Source organism: Callorhinus ursinus, unplaced genomic scaffold (assembly GCF_003265705.2).
Source record: "Callorhinus ursinus isolate GAN/ISIS: 27379988/994484 unplaced genomic scaffold, GSC_fseal_2.0 scaffold38, whole genome shotgun sequence".
Classification (NCBI taxonomy): Eukaryota; Metazoa; Chordata; class Mammalia; order Carnivora; family Otariidae; genus Callorhinus; species Callorhinus ursinus.
The window spans coordinates 9,621,213-9,635,448 of NW_027397100.1; the positions used below are offsets into that span (position 1 = coordinate 9,621,213).

The 14,236-nt window shown below is 47.5% G+C and overlaps 2 protein-coding genes and 1 long non-coding RNA gene across 7 annotated transcripts in view; 2 read left to right on the forward strand and 1 right to left on the reverse strand.

Annotated features, from left to right (window-relative positions):
* The window catches only part of SLA2 (Src like adaptor 2), a 23,756-nt gene extending 19,745 nt beyond the window's left edge, over positions 1 to 4,011 (forward strand). For 2 of the 4 annotated variants that reach the window (XM_025875754.2, XM_025875753.2), the window contains exons 6-8: positions 55 to 204; positions 1,045 to 1,177; positions 1,593 to 4,011. In XM_025875754.2, coding sequence (XP_025731539.1) covers positions 55 to 204; positions 1,045 to 1,177; positions 1,593 to 1,758 — 449 coding nt within the window. In that variant the 3' untranslated portion in view covers positions 1,759 to 4,011. The remainder of the gene's footprint in view (positions 1 to 54; positions 205 to 1,044; positions 1,178 to 1,592) is intronic. The other 2 variants (XM_025875756.2, XM_025875755.2) reach the window with 2 other exon arrangements.
* Positions 2,831 to 12,173, reverse strand: RAB5IF (RAB5 interacting factor). Of its 2 annotated transcripts, XM_025876691.2 has the most exons (4): positions 11,785 to 12,151; positions 10,107 to 10,210; positions 4,460 to 4,589; positions 3,047 to 3,208 (listed from the first exon to the last, which is right to left on the reverse strand). In XM_025876691.2, the coding sequence occupies exons 1-4, from the start codon at positions 11,896 to 11,898 to the stop codon at positions 3,167 to 3,169; spliced, it is 390 nt and encodes a 129-aa protein (XP_025732476.1). In that variant the 5' UTR covers positions 11,899 to 12,151; the 3' UTR covers positions 3,047 to 3,166. The 2 variants fall into 2 exon arrangements, with proteins under 2 accessions (XP_025732478.1, XP_025732476.1); XM_025876693.2 differs by lacking the exon at positions 4,460 to 4,589 and having other exon boundaries at positions 2,831 to 3,208; positions 11,785 to 12,173.
* Positions 12,174 to 12,251: 78 nt separating this feature from the next.
* Positions 12,252 to 14,236, forward strand: part of LOC112827332 (uncharacterized) — a 19,215-nt gene continuing 17,230 nt past the window's right edge. Inside the window, exon 1 of the long non-coding RNA XR_003209195.2 lies at positions 12,252 to 12,363. This is a non-coding gene — a long non-coding RNA (uncharacterized lncRNA). The remainder of the gene's footprint in view (positions 12,364 to 14,236) is intronic.

The window sequence follows — 14,236 nt, forward strand, 5'->3', positions numbered from 1 at the left end:
TTGGGATGGGTCCCAGTAGGGCCTCAATCCTGCCCCAAACGCTTTCCTCCTCAGGTTGTTACTCCCTGTCAGTCCGCCTTAGCCGCCCTGCATCGTGGGACCGGATCAGACACTACAGGATCCAGTGCCTTGATAATGGCTGGCTGTATATCTCACCACGCCTCACCTTCCCTTCACTCCAGGCCCTAGTGGATCACTATTCTGGTACGGCCTTTCCATTAGACTGGGATGTGGAGTCTGGGGGGCAGACAGTTGTGCCCTTAGACACTTTACCTGCTGGAGAATATCCAGACAGGCAGAGGAGGGATCTCTCCATCTCCATGGCAGTCCCTGTGCTAAGAACATAGGCCGAGAGCTGTCTGCATCTCATGCCCTGACAGAGCCACATAGATCTCCCATGTGGTTCTGAGTCCAAGACCTCAATGGCAGGCACAGTTCTCTCCGCAGGAACTAGGCCCAGAGCTGTTGCTGTTGTGCAATTCAGTTGACTCAGCATTTCCTGGTGCCTGTCCTGTTATAGGGACTGGAGCATGCAGCCAGGAGGGCAGTGTCAAAGGGGCAGAAAGGAAAGACCACTCCTGGGAAAACTGATCAGGTGTTTCCTAGAGGGTGGGTCCATGCAGTAGATACTGACAGAACATGTAGAGATGAAGTATTTTCTAGCTTTCTTCTTCCTAAAGCACTTTCCTAACCAGAAACTGGCACTCAAAGAGGTCCATCAAACTACCCAAAACCACAGCAAATTACATCTTCAAAACCTAGCCTAGAATGCTGATTGCATCTCAGCCCCTAGATCAACAGCTTGAGGCTTGTGCCCTGTCACTTTTTTTAAAATGTAATCTCTACACCCAAAGTGGAGCCTGAACTCACAACCCTGAGATCATGAGTCTCTACCGACTGAGCCAGCCAGGTGCCCCCATCATTCTTTTTTGACCATGCCTCCACCTGGCAAATGGGGAAAACTGTCAGGGTGAAGGTGGGGGTTGTTAGAGGGGAAAGTAGGGCTGGAGTCAGCCATGTCAAGGATCTAGGTCTCTTTCTCAGAGTTGGCAGATGACATCTGCTGCCTCCTCAAGGAACCCTGTGCCCTGCGCAAGGCTGGCCCACTCCCTGGCAAGTCCATACCCCTACCTGTGACTGTGCAGAGGGCACCACTCAATTGGAAAGAGCTGGACAGGTAAGGGGACCCCTGACACATGAAGGGAGAACAAAGGAGAAAGAAGGACCCACCCCTGGGAACCCACAACCCCAAATGAGCCTGTCACCTTTGGGGACACTGGCGAGCCAGTGAGTACTAACTGACCTCGTAGAGACCAAGCCAGGCTCAGCAGGACTGTAGGGGGACTGGCAGGAAGGAGAAAGATGGAGTGAATAGAGGGCATGCCCAGATGGCCAAGATGGCCAGGATGGAAGGTCAGACAAGATGGGGTAGAACAGAAAGCACCAGTCCTGAATGGAAAAGTCAAGCTGGGGTTTTATCTGACAGAGAACGGGGAGCCAGTGGGAGTTTTCAGGTGGTGTGAACTTGAACTGTGGTGAGAGCAGGGAGGAAGATGAGGCTCCGTGACCCAACTCTCTTCCCCTCTCCACAGCTCCCTCCTGTTCTCTGAAGCACCTGCCTTAGGGGAGTCCCCTCTCCTCAGTGAGGGGCTCCGGGAGGCCATCAGCTCCTACATCAGCCTGACTGATGACAGCTCCCTGGATGATGCCATGGCCCAAAGCAGAGGCCAAAAGGGAATACAACGCTGCAGCACCTAGACCCCCAGCTCAGCTCAGCCTGAGCACTCCAGAGGCAAATTCAGGGTCCCACTTGTATCCTTTGCTCCTTCCTGTCTCAGCCCTAAGAAGTCACTTAACCCTCTCCCAATGCCATGAACCCACCTGCAACCTCTAGTTCAATTACAGACCAGCTGAGAACAGGGACAGGGCTCTAAAGAGACTAGGCCTCTGGGGTTTGACACAATTTGACCTGAGTTTGGGATTTCCAGAACCATCTTCCTCCCCTGCCCATTGTGTCCCCTTCTACACCCCCACAGTTCCACCCACTAGGTAGAAACAACCACTAGCATCAAGAAGAAAAAAAAAAAAACATTTAAAGAGAATCTACAAGTCTCACTCAGAATACCATACTTCAGAAGGTAGGACTGTGGCCTAGAAGGGACAGGAAAGCAAAGGGATGGATGTCTTCCCACAGCAACAGAACCGGAATGTCCAGCCTCCACCTGGCCCCCCAGAGCAAAGGGGACCTCTGACAGTCAATGTTCTCAAACAGCCCCATCAAACCTCTTCTCTGGACAGTCCTAGCTCCAAGATCTCTATTTCATTTTGTAGCTTATCATTTGAACCTGCCTAAGCTTTCCTGGCTACAGTGGCCTTGCCATCTTGTGGCCAAACACAAAATGGCACCTTCTAGGTCTAGCACACATGTCTCTCAGCACCTGGCAGGGGCATCAGAAGTCAGTAAGCCTCTCTCCACAAAGCTAAGGCCACAGCCTACACCAACTCCAGCCCCTGATTTCCCTGCTGCCCATTAAGGAAGAGAGGCCTGGCTGGAGCTACTAAAGGAGCAGGGACAGGAGAGGAGGAAGAGGGATGAGGGTGGAGGGCAGGGTTCTGAGGCTAGAGGTGATGTGGGAAAGGCTTTAACAGGTATCATCAACAGGTTCTCAATTAAAGATTTGATTTATTCAAGTACCTGAAAACATTCTACAATGAAAACTTATTAGATGCTGCTTGTACTGTGCTATGGACCACGCACATACTGCCACTCTGTTTTCAGAAGACTTGAAATGCCACTGATAGTTTAAAAACTGTACACCTGAGGGAGAAGTGAGGAAGACAATTTAATGTTTCATCCGGATCCAGAGGTGCATCAAATTAAATGACAGCTCCGATCAGCAAACAGGTGTTTCATGATGATATCCAAGAAGAAATGGTTGGTGATGGACAATTCAGAAATGCTTCCCCAAAAGGCGGATGGTTCTTTAAAAAGTTTCAGATCACAACCCTTGCAGAAGACACTGATGCCCAACACAATGATTCTTGGTCCAGAAAACATGGGTCTTCCAGGTTCCACGTGGCTGGGGTGTCCCTACAATCATGTTTCTGTGCTGTAACTATGAGGGTCCTCTGGACCGGACAGAGAGTAGGTGGGGTCTGTACACCATCAGTCATAGTGGATGGCAGTGTAAAAAATGATCCAAATGACCTAGAGAGGAGAAAAGCAATGGTCATAGGTCACCTGGGTCAACACAGGCACCTATTCCACAAAACAAAAATGTCAAAGAATGTGTGCACAGTGGGCTTCCCAGGGGTTATTCAATGCAATCAGCCGGGAGGCCTAAATAATTTCACTGAAATCAAGTTGTCTCTGACAGAGCACAGGATCACCCACCAGTGCTACCAAAGAGACCATGGACAAGCTTCCCTCTCTCAACCAAATAGCAACTGGAGCACCAGGGAGTGGAGTTATAGATGTGGAAATGATACAGGTAAAGGGTTAGGATTAGCAACAAATGTGAAAAACAAACCACCACCATACCCTGTCAGCTTCTTATCAAATAAAGCAGAGGTTCTCAAAACTGGTTATTCACTGTAATCTCCTGGGACCGTTAATACATATGTATGCCCAGGCACCCCTGCCCAGAGATTTTGATTTTACTGATTTGGACCAGAGTCTATAATTTTTTAAAAATTAATCTCAAGATATGATTCATATTTCATATGTTCATATGGACTGTCCTTACCAGGACGTTGCACATAAAGTTCACCTTCTGAAGTATATAGTAGGAAAAAAAAAAAAATATATATATATACAATACAGAGATTTTTAGTATATTCACAGAGTTGTGCAAAAATCACGCTGATTCTGGAACGTTTTCATCATCCTCAGTTTCTTCCCATTTCCCTGTCCACCCCCCCCCACCCCAGTCACTGGCAACCACTAATCTACTTTTTTATCTGTGTGGATTTGCCTATTCTGGACATTTACATAAATGGAATCACGTAACATGTTTTGTGTCTGGCTTCTTTCACTCAGCATAACATTTTCAAAATTCATCAAAGTTGTAGCCCCTACCAGTACTTTATTCCTTTTTATGGTCGAATACCATATGGATATACAACATTTTATTTATCTACTGACAAGGTGACGGTTGTTTGCGCTTTTTCAGCTATTATGAATGCCATAAACATATTTTTAAATGTTTCCTAGTTTCTACTACACAACCACATTTGAGAATCAGATGTAGAAGCTGATGACAGGCCCTGGGTGTGTACACCAATAGGGAGACGACAGTGTACCACACCACATCTTTTGGGACAACTGGACTGATGGAGGAAATGCCCTCCAATCCCTGGAACCTTTTGAAAAATGGTACACCCCAATCACAAAGCGTAACCCAATCAGTGTGCTCCCCTTGAGAAACAACAGGATTTACTATATAACAGCTATACATACCATGAACAAGGCAAAAGATGTCATAAACCCTTCTTTTGTGAGCTCCCATGTGCCACCATATTCTTCCTCATCTATCTGTAGGTAGTTGCTGAAGTAGAGATACAGGACTCCTGCATTGATCAGGCAGAATCTGGAGGGAGGACAAGCACCGAACACAAACTATGAGCTCAGAAGACTTAGAACTCCACTACCACAGTCCAGCCTTACCAGGACGTTGCACAGTTAAGTATTTGTATTATGGGGGCAAGTGAAAAATAATACATGGACCTAGACCCTCAATGGAACTGCCCAATGGTTGAGCTAGAGACATAAAGAGCAACTTTTATTTAGATGCCCAGCAAAAATTTTTAAAAAAAATTTAAAAGCACATAAAAGTTCTCCAAGCTCTCTCAAAATAAGAGAGAATGGTAGCCAAACCATCCCAAACCAGGACTAGTACCTGACATGGGCCTCCAAGTAGCTCCAGTTGGGGTGGGGTGGCCACGGGACAAATACATGTCAGGCTGCTGCTTCACGGCCTAGTGGAACAAGCAAGCATACTAAAGCAGCTCCTGCATTCAATCCCAATGGGAGACAATTTCCAGATATCCACTGTCAGCTACTGCACTTGATGCAGAGGTGAACACTGACAATTGCTGCTCTACCTCAGCTATCTATTAGGAGGCCAAAAACAGCCGTGAGCATGGAACTGAAACCACAGGTTTGTGAGCACCTCCAGGGAGGTCTTTGATCCCCCATATTGTATTTAACTAATGAAGCATTTAGAATGCAATGAGGTGTAATGTTATCACCCTGATCTACTTATCTCTTGGTACAGTCATCATGTAGGAATTTTTATAGAGTGATCAACACTTTATTATCTTCCAAGTTACAGAATCTAATCCAATGGGGGACTGTATGTTTTAAGCCACACTGCTCCTGAAGGCTGGGTTGGGGAAAATGCAAAGAACTAGTTCCTCCTAATGGATGAAGTGTGGGCTGGTGTGGGGCAGGGCAGTACAATGATGCTGAGGAGTGTTCATCAGTATAAGGGGTAGGGGGCAGACCCTGGGGCTGTTGGAGCATGAGACAGAGTATACATACAGCAGAAGTCTAGTTTTTTTGTTTTTGTTTTAAAGATTTTATTTTTAAGTAATCTCTATACCCAACCAGGGGCTCGAACCCATAACCCTGAGACCAAGAGTCGCATGCTCTACTGGCTGGGCCAGCCAGGCATCCCAGAAGTCTAGTTTGTGAGGAGAGTATAGGCTTTCTCATGAGTAGGGGGAACAGAGGCTGGGAGACTGGTTTAGACTTGTACCATGTTTTATGACATGAGCAGAAATAAAGCTTGAGGACAGGGACTGGGAAAATGGCTGAATAGGGAGGTAAGAGACTCAAAGGCTTCAAGCCTAAGGGTCTGGGAGTATAATGGTTCCAGTAACAGGCAGGGAGTCAGAAAAGCAGGTTTTTCTTGGATTTCACACAAAATACAGTCCCTGGCTTGGTCATGTTGTGGCCACATCCTTATCTTCTGCCAGAAATCTTGGGACCTAGCCAATCTGGCTGCCTCTGTCAGGAGTTTCATTTTTGTTTTGTTTTTGAAAGACTGATTTATGTATTTTATTTTTTTAAAGATTATTTATTTATTTATTTGAGAGAGAGAATGAGATAGAGAGAGCATGAGATGGGGGAGGGTCCAAGGGAGAAGGAGACTCACTGCTGAGCAGGGAGCCCGACGCGGGACTCAATCCCGGGACTCCAGGATCATGACCTGAGCCGAAGGCAGTCACTTAACCGACTGAGCCACCCAGGCGCCCTGATTTATGTATTTTAGAGAGAGCACGCATGCGTGAGTAGGGGGAAGGGCAGAAGAGGGAGAGAGAATCCTCAAGCAGACTGCCTGCTGAGCACAGAGGCCAATGCAGGGCTTAATCCGAGGACCCTGATATCATGACTTGAGCTGAAATCCAGAGCTGGGCGCTCAACCAACTGAGCCACCCAGGTGCCCCATGGAGCTTCATTTTGGACAGGCTGTTAGTGGTTCCAGACAGAGATTACTAGCAGGACTCAGAAATGTTACTCTGGGACTCACCTAATAAGCTAGGGCTGGAGAATAGCTGAGACTCATTTTGAGTCTCTGCCGATAAAAGTGCTTAGTGATATGATATAGGGAAATACAAGGAAAAGAGGAAATAAGGGATGAGAGAGAGAAAAGAGCTAACTGGGCCCCTGCCTTCCAAGGGTCACACACTAAGTAGCAAGTGAAGTCACAGAAACAAAGGCCTTCAAACGTCTGGTGGTCAAGGGGGAGGGCTCAGGAAAGGACTGGAGGAGCTCAAACTGAGCTTTAAAGATGGGCATACATGGGCGCCTGGGTGGCTCAGATGGTTAAGCATCTGCCTTTGGCTCAGGTCATGATCCCGGGGTCCTAGGATCGAGTCCCACATCAGGCTCCTTGCTCTGCCGGGAATCTGCTTCTCCCTCTCCCTCTGCCTCTCCCCCTCCCCCTGCTTGTTCTCTGTCTCTCTCGTCAATGAATAAAATCGTTAAGAAAAAAAAAAGGGGGGCATACATCCAGGGATGCCTGGGTGGCTCAGTCATTAAGCATCTGCCTTCGGCTCAGGTCATGATCCCAGGGTCCTGGGATCGAGCCCCGCACAGGGCTCCGTGCGCCACAGGAAGCCTGTCCCTCCCTCGCCGTCTATCAAATAAATAAATAAAATCTTAAAAAAAAAAAAAAAGATGGGCATAAATCCTGTATTGTAAATGGGGGAGAGAATTACACAGATGTATAGACAAAGAAATGAACGTGGATTGGGGGTGGGGGAAAAACCTTACAAAGACTCTCCAATGCACTTTTAAAACTCTATCCTAAAAAATTCAGAATTTTAACAAAATAACGAACCTCTAACAAATACTCTGATTTCAGAGCTGGGAGGCTACATGACAACAGTAAGGTATGACCCTGCTTTCAAGGATCAGTGGGAATTCATTTCAGGTTTTAAAAAATTTTAACAAGCATTCACTGAACACCTATTAATCATTATGCCAGGCTCTATGAGAGACAGAGAGGCAAGAATAGATGACACAAAACCTCTGCAGAGCAGAACCACCACTCAGTTCTCAGGCAAATTATAAATAATGAGAATGGAGAAAATGGTTTTATCTTAATATGCCCTCACTGTCACCACACCAGAAATGAAGAGAAGCCAAGGTGGAGCCCAGACAGAGGGTAGTTAAGGCAGAAAGTGGAGAGAAGAGGGTCACCAGAATGGAGCACCAGAGCAGTCCTGCCCTAAGCCCAGGCAACTGGGTCAGACAGATGGAAGAGAGGGAGTGTGTGTGGAAAAATCAATGTCCTTGGGCCCTTTCCAAGAGCAAGGGAAAAGGTGCCAACCAAAGGAGGGAAGAGATTTGTTTGGAGTGAGAGAAACTGGCTCTGGCAGGACAGCAGGGGACCGAACCCCAGGAAACAGGCAGTCCTGAGAACGCAGCACTATGGGTGAGCCACTCCAAGGTGAATTCACTCCCAAATACCTCCTTTCCTGTTTTTTCAACAGCGATTTTTAGCACTCTTTGTAAAGCTAATCATATGACTGCAGTGAACCATTTATGGAGTGCAATATGACGTACTAAGCACTACATTTAGGAATTTACTTGCATTATTTAGTTCACACATCCATCTTATGAGGAGGGCACTTTTAGTGCCCCCTTTTAATGATGAGAGAATGGAAGCTTAGAGAGATGAGCCCAAAATTATGTAGCTTGAAAGTGGCAGAGCTGGAACTTGAATCCAGAGCTTTTTACAGTTAAAAGAAAAAAAGAAAAAAGAGATCTCTAAGCAGCTTAACTCATCTGCCACAGTGGGAAGGATACTAAACTAACTCTGGTCTTTGTTATATTATTCCTAGATTGGGTGATTTCAGAGAAATCTCTTAGGAATCAGCAAGATGAGATGGGGGCAAGGGGTCTGAATCAGTGTTCTTCTCTCCTAGAAAAGTGGCCTTGGGAAGATGAGAGACTCCCTCTTGTCTTTAGACTGCCTTCCCCCTTTCTCTGACCTTTCCTCGTTTGCCTTTTCTTTCACAGAAAGCTCAAATGGGATGACCAACATTCCAGAAGAGTATCTATACACTTCCTCCAACTGGGGAAGACCTTATGAACCCAGGTCCTGTGTCTCCTCACCATCACTCAGAACTCATCACATGTGCACTCCCATCAAGGTTAGGCAGAGCATAACATAAACTCTTACTCCTTTCCTTGGACAAATGTTTTGCTCAGTATCACAAATCAAAAACCTTTTTAGTTAGAAGAGAAGACTGTATATTCCTTTTGGGTTATCTTCTGAGAAAATAAGGAACTCAAATGAATTTGAAATCTGTTTCACCCTTTTCACCCTAGAGTGACGAAATAAGAGATGTGTTCACCCCTAAAACAACCAATGTGATGTTCCATGGTTAAGGATCACAGTTCCTGTGTGGGGGGGAAAAAAAAAGCTCACAAGCTTGCCTGTCCATTTCCCACTGTAGCTTACCCACAATTCCTATCGAGACAACTCCTACACATCCTTTTTTTTTTTTTAAGATTTTATTTATTTATTTGACACAGAGAGAGAGAGCAAGCGCGAGCAGGAATACAAGCAGAGAGAGTGGGAGAGGGAGAAGCAGGCCTCCCGCCGAGCAGGGAGCCCGATGCTGGGTTCCAACCCAGGACCCTGGGATCATGACCTGAGCCGAAGGCAGATGCTTAACAACTGAGCCACCCAAGCGCCCCTCCTACACATCCTTTTAATTCAGTCTGGTAGGCATGTGGACTCGTCACTTTCAGTTGCTTGTTAACAAGCTGAGCCAAGACCAGGGGTAGGTGTCAATTGTGCTGCCACTGGCCATGGAAACAGTAAAAAGTGGAGGGCCTAACCTTCTACTTTCTCACTGCTTTTAAAAAGTAGGGATATGGGGGCGCCTGGGTGGCTCAGTCGTTAAGTGTCTGCCTCCTGGGATCAAGCCCCGCATCGGGCTCCCTGCTCAGCGGGAAGCCTGCTTCTCCCTCTCCCACTCCCCCTGCTTGTGTTCCCTCTCTCACTGTGTCTCTCTCTGTCAAATTAAAAAAAAAAAATCTTTAAAAAGGGATCCGAAATAACTTCTGTCAAAGCCAAGATTCAAGACATCTAGCATAGTGTCAGTCATAAGGGAGTGGTCATCGAGTACAGAAGTTCCTCTACTTTCCAAATTTCCACTGGTACAAAGGTCATGCCAGAACTAGATGCCTGCCACCAACAGGCAATGCAGTAGCCTCTTGCATGAGATCCCTCTGGACCCATAAATGAACAGACTGGCCCAGTCCAGTATCTGGAAACATAACATATCTAAGCTAAGATGCTCCCAGGCCTGCTGAACTGAGGAGTGCTGCACCAGACCCAGGAGTGCCATCATGGGGCTACTTTTTTGCCTTTTTAATTTCTCTCACACAACACACACAGTCATCTTTAAAAAATAAACAAAACAAAACAAAACTATATACATATAGAGATATATACTATACATATATATACTTATTATATCTATCTATATATATCCTCCAACTTAGCAATGGCCTTTTCCATAAAAAAGAAACAAAATCTCTATTTGAAATGACATCATGAAAATGGAACATACCCAAGACTTACCCTGCTATTCCCAAGAAACCCCGCAATGGTAAGACTCCCCAGATGACACCTAGGACCACAGCAATGATCTGTCGGAACCAGTAGATCACATCTAAAAATTCATCCTGTAGAAAGAAAGAGAATGCATGCATTATCTGCGGTGGGTGCCACATGCGAGCCTCTGTAACAGGTGAGGAATAAAAAAGCTTTCTGCCATAAACACATCTTCCAGAGAAATTTCTCCAAGAGCAATAGTATGTAGTTTTCTTATCTCCACGTTTTATACTAAAACGTGGTTTAAAAACAAAAACGACATACTTAGTTCTCTTAAGTGATGACTTCTGGGCCTGTGTGCTAAGTAAAAATTTTAGAAAAATTTACTTTTTTTAGAAGCTTCAAAAATGAAATGGCCTGTGATGAAATGCCTGTGATAGTAACTGTGCTACTGGCCACAGAACACTCTTGTCTGACCCTCAGAGAAGAGATCTAGACAGACTATGCATAGGCAGAAGGGCTATTAACCGACTCAGCACCATCTTCCTGCACACTGAATTTGGACTAAGTCACAAAGAAGAAAGGAATTAGAAACAAAAGTGCTGAAGGCTGGTCCCAGCATATCTGATTTTCATACAAGGACATTAAAGACTCAGGTTTCTGACCTGCCCCAGATTGCAGAAACCAGTCCTTGTACAAGAATGAAAGAAAGAAATGACACAGCAGATCAGAAAGGTTTTACAAGAACTGGGCAGGGCTGGGGGCAGGACAAGGGCACCTTCAGGAAGTACCTCCCATTCCCCACCCCCCACCCCCTCGCCTTAAAGGAACTCCAGGAAGGAGAACCCACTTAATCGGTCCAGAAAAACAAGGGAAAAACTGCAAGTAACATTCTTTTCAGGCCAACTGGAATCAAGCTGTCTGTTTTGGTCCCTTCCAGATCATGAAGCAGAGTTGGGGAGTGCCTACACCCAGATCTTCTGAAATTGTGTGACCAGTGAAAACATCTTGAAGCCCCAACCGTTTCTCACAAACATTTGGTGGCTTCCCCCTCTCCCTCCCTCTCTCACACACCTCTGAGGTGGTCTCGGTCTCCCCTCTCGCAATTATTAAGGCATTTGGTATTTCTCATTCAATAAAAAAGCAATGGCAGCTCACCGTTAGTGAGCCTCATCACGTGCTCAACGCTTTCCTGCACCACGGTACCCCACTTCAGAGCTGTTCTGAGAATTCAGTGAGATAATGCGTGGAGAGAGCACCCGGCAGAGTCTTCAGTGGAAGACTGTTACCGTTCCTGTTCGTGCTAACGACGGTATTAAGTAGTTAGTTCGGAAAAGACAAGTCACTTACTGAAAATCCTACTGGCAGTAAAAGGCGGAGGTCGAATTCAGCTCACTCTCGCCGTTCAGGCACACGCCCTGCCCGCGGGTGCCAACTCCCGTGCCCCCTTCTCGCTGCTTCCCGCGTGACCCAGGCGGCTTCACGCTTAGGCCACTCCGCGGTGAGCTCCGAGCCCGGCTATCAGGCCCGCCGGGCCCGCCAAGTTCGTCCCGACACCTTTGTGCCACCCGCACCCCTCCCACACCTCCCCAATCCAAACACTCGGCCGCGCCCAGGCCGGGCAGGGGCAGGCTCGAGCCTGTCCATTCGTCCCCGGGTCCCAGCCGGCTCCTCTAACCTGCGCCCTCGCCAGGTCCCACCGCACCTTGTCCTCCCAGGCCGCGTCGCTCCGCAGCACCTTGCTCCAGACAGAGACTTTAAGGGCCCCGTTGGCCAGCTGCGGCTGAGGCGGCTCCTCCTTTCGCCGCCCGCCGCTCATCCTCCCGTCGCGCCGCCCGGGCCGGGCCTGGGGCGCGCGGGCCAGGCCAAAAGGTGTCGGGCTCTGGAGTCGCGCGTCACGGCGCGCCGGGCGGCGGCGGCGACAGCGACAGAATCAGTGGTCAGGTTCGGTAGCGCGCTGCTGCTGCCTTCACTCGGCCAAAACGCCGGCTCGGCTCGCTCTCTAGCTCAGCCGAGACCTGGCGCTGCGGAGGGAGGAGCAACGCAGCGCAGCGCAGCGCGTCCTCCCGCCGACGAACCCACGCAGCCAATCGACAGCCGTGCAGCCATCCGAGGGAAAGCGCAGTCGTCCCCTCGGCGCAAGCGCTCTACGCGTGACGGAAGTGACGGCAAGTTTCCGCCAGGCGCACGGTAGGGTGAGTGGGAAGGGACAATCTAGGTGGGGATGGTGACGCGAGCGCGAGGAGGCGCTGTGGGGACTGGAGAACGGCGTCAGAGAGCCGAGGTTAGACTTGAGCGTCGCTCAGCCCTCCACGGTTCGTCCGCTAGAGCCGTGGGGTAGAACGGGGCCCTGTTTTTCCGCGTCCTTCGAAGCCCAAAACTGGCTCCCCGGAAGTCCCCAGCGGCTCCCTCAGGATTGAGCGCTTGGTCATTTTCTCCCCTAACCCCTGCAAGTTCCGTAGGACCCTGTTGAGGATGTAAACTGTTTTCTGTATCAATTTAGTGTCTCATCTTGGCCCAGTATACTCTTTTGGCAAATATGAGACCTGAGATCCAAAGAGGGGAAAAGATTTTCTAAGGCTATATGGCAAGTTGGAACCGGTTGAGAACTCCTGAGGCAGGGGTTGGGGTGGGGGGAGTGCAGAAAGTACTTTATTAGCTATCAGAATATCTGAATATTCATCTACTGTGTCCTCGCTGTGTGCTAGGACAGTGGTTCACAACGTCTGTGTCTGGACCACCAGCAGCCACATCACCTAGGAACTTGATTAGAGATGCAGATTCTCGGACCCCATCCCAGAACTGCCAAATCAGAAATTGTGGGAGTGTGGCCCATAATCAGCATTTTAGTAAGCCCTCCAGGTGGTGCCTTGTGCATTGTACTGTGAAATAAGTTGAGACCAAGACCCTTCTGTGTGGTGGGTTTATAGAGGCTAACTTGTCTGGAATCATTCAGCTAGTACCTGGGTCTGTCTGACTCCAAAATCTTTACTCTTAACCTTAAGTTGTTAGTCTTTTTTTTTTTTTTTTTGAGATTTTATTTATTTATTTGAAAGAGAGAGTGAGTGAGAGAGAGTGTGAGCAGGGGGAGGGGGAGAAGCAGACTCTTGCTGATCAGGGAGCCTGATGCAGGGCTCCATCCCAGGACCCCAGGATCATGACCTGAGCCAAAGGCAGTTGGCCAACCAACTGAGCCACCAGGTGCCCCTAAGCTTTTAGTCTTAAAGAATATTAGTGAGGTCAGAATATCCTTTGTATACCTGTCAACATTGACCTGTATTTCTCCCCCTAGGCAAGCAACAATCTCCTAGGGAGCTTTTTCAGAATTCCATAGCTGGTGTTTTCAACCACAGCTCAATTCCAAGATCCTCTTTCAATAGGTTGAGTGAAGCTGGACCCCAAAAGATGACATACACAGCAACAGACATTACTATGTCTGGACCTGGTGGGAGGGACATATACCTAACATGGGTCCATGTCTTTTAGTCCTCCAACTTTCACATGGATCTTGTTCTTTTTCAGCCCTGCCTTTTTTAAAAAATTTTTTATTGTTATGTTAATCACCATATATTACATCATTAGTTTTTGATGTAGTGTTCCACGATTCATTGTTTGTTCATAACACCCAGTGCTCCATGCAGAATGTGCCCTCTTCAATACCCATCACCGGGCTGACCCATCCCCCACACTCCTCCCCTCTAGAACCCTGTTTGTTTTTCAGAGTCCATCATCTCTCATGGTTCGTCTCCCCCTCTGACTTACTCCCCTTCATTCTTCCTCTCCTGCTATCTTTTCTTTTTCTTTTTTCTTAACATATGTTGCGTTGTTTCAGAAGTACAGATCTGTGATTCACCAGTCTTGCACAATTCACAGCACTCACCGTAGCACATACCCTCCCCAATGTCTATCACCCAGCCACCCCATCCCTCCCACCCCCAACCACTCCAGTAACACTCAGTTTGTTTCCTGAGATTAAGAATTCCTCATATCAGTGAGGTCATATGATACATGTCTTTCTCTGATTGACTTATTTCACTCAGCATAACACACTCCAGTTCCATCCACGTCGTTGCAAATGGCAAGATCTCATTCCTTTTTCTTTTTTAAAGGTTTTTATTTATTTATTGAGAGAGATAATGATAGAGAGAGAGCATGAG

Excerpts from the sequence above, each read along its gene's own strand:
- RAB5IF (XM_025876693.2), bottom strand. The coding sequence starts at position 11,898 with ATGAGCGGCGGGCGGCGAAAGGAGGAGCCGCCTCAGCCGCAGCTGGCC. Across the intron at positions 10,211-11,784 it reads ACGCGGCCTGGGAGGACAAG|GATGAATTTTTAGATGTGAT; the intron begins GTGCGGTGGGAC and ends TTCTTTCTACAG. Across the intron at positions 3,209-10,106 it reads GGTTTCTTGGGAATAGCAGG|GTCATTTGGATCATTTTTTA; the intron begins GTAAGTCTTGGG and ends TCTCCTCTCTAG.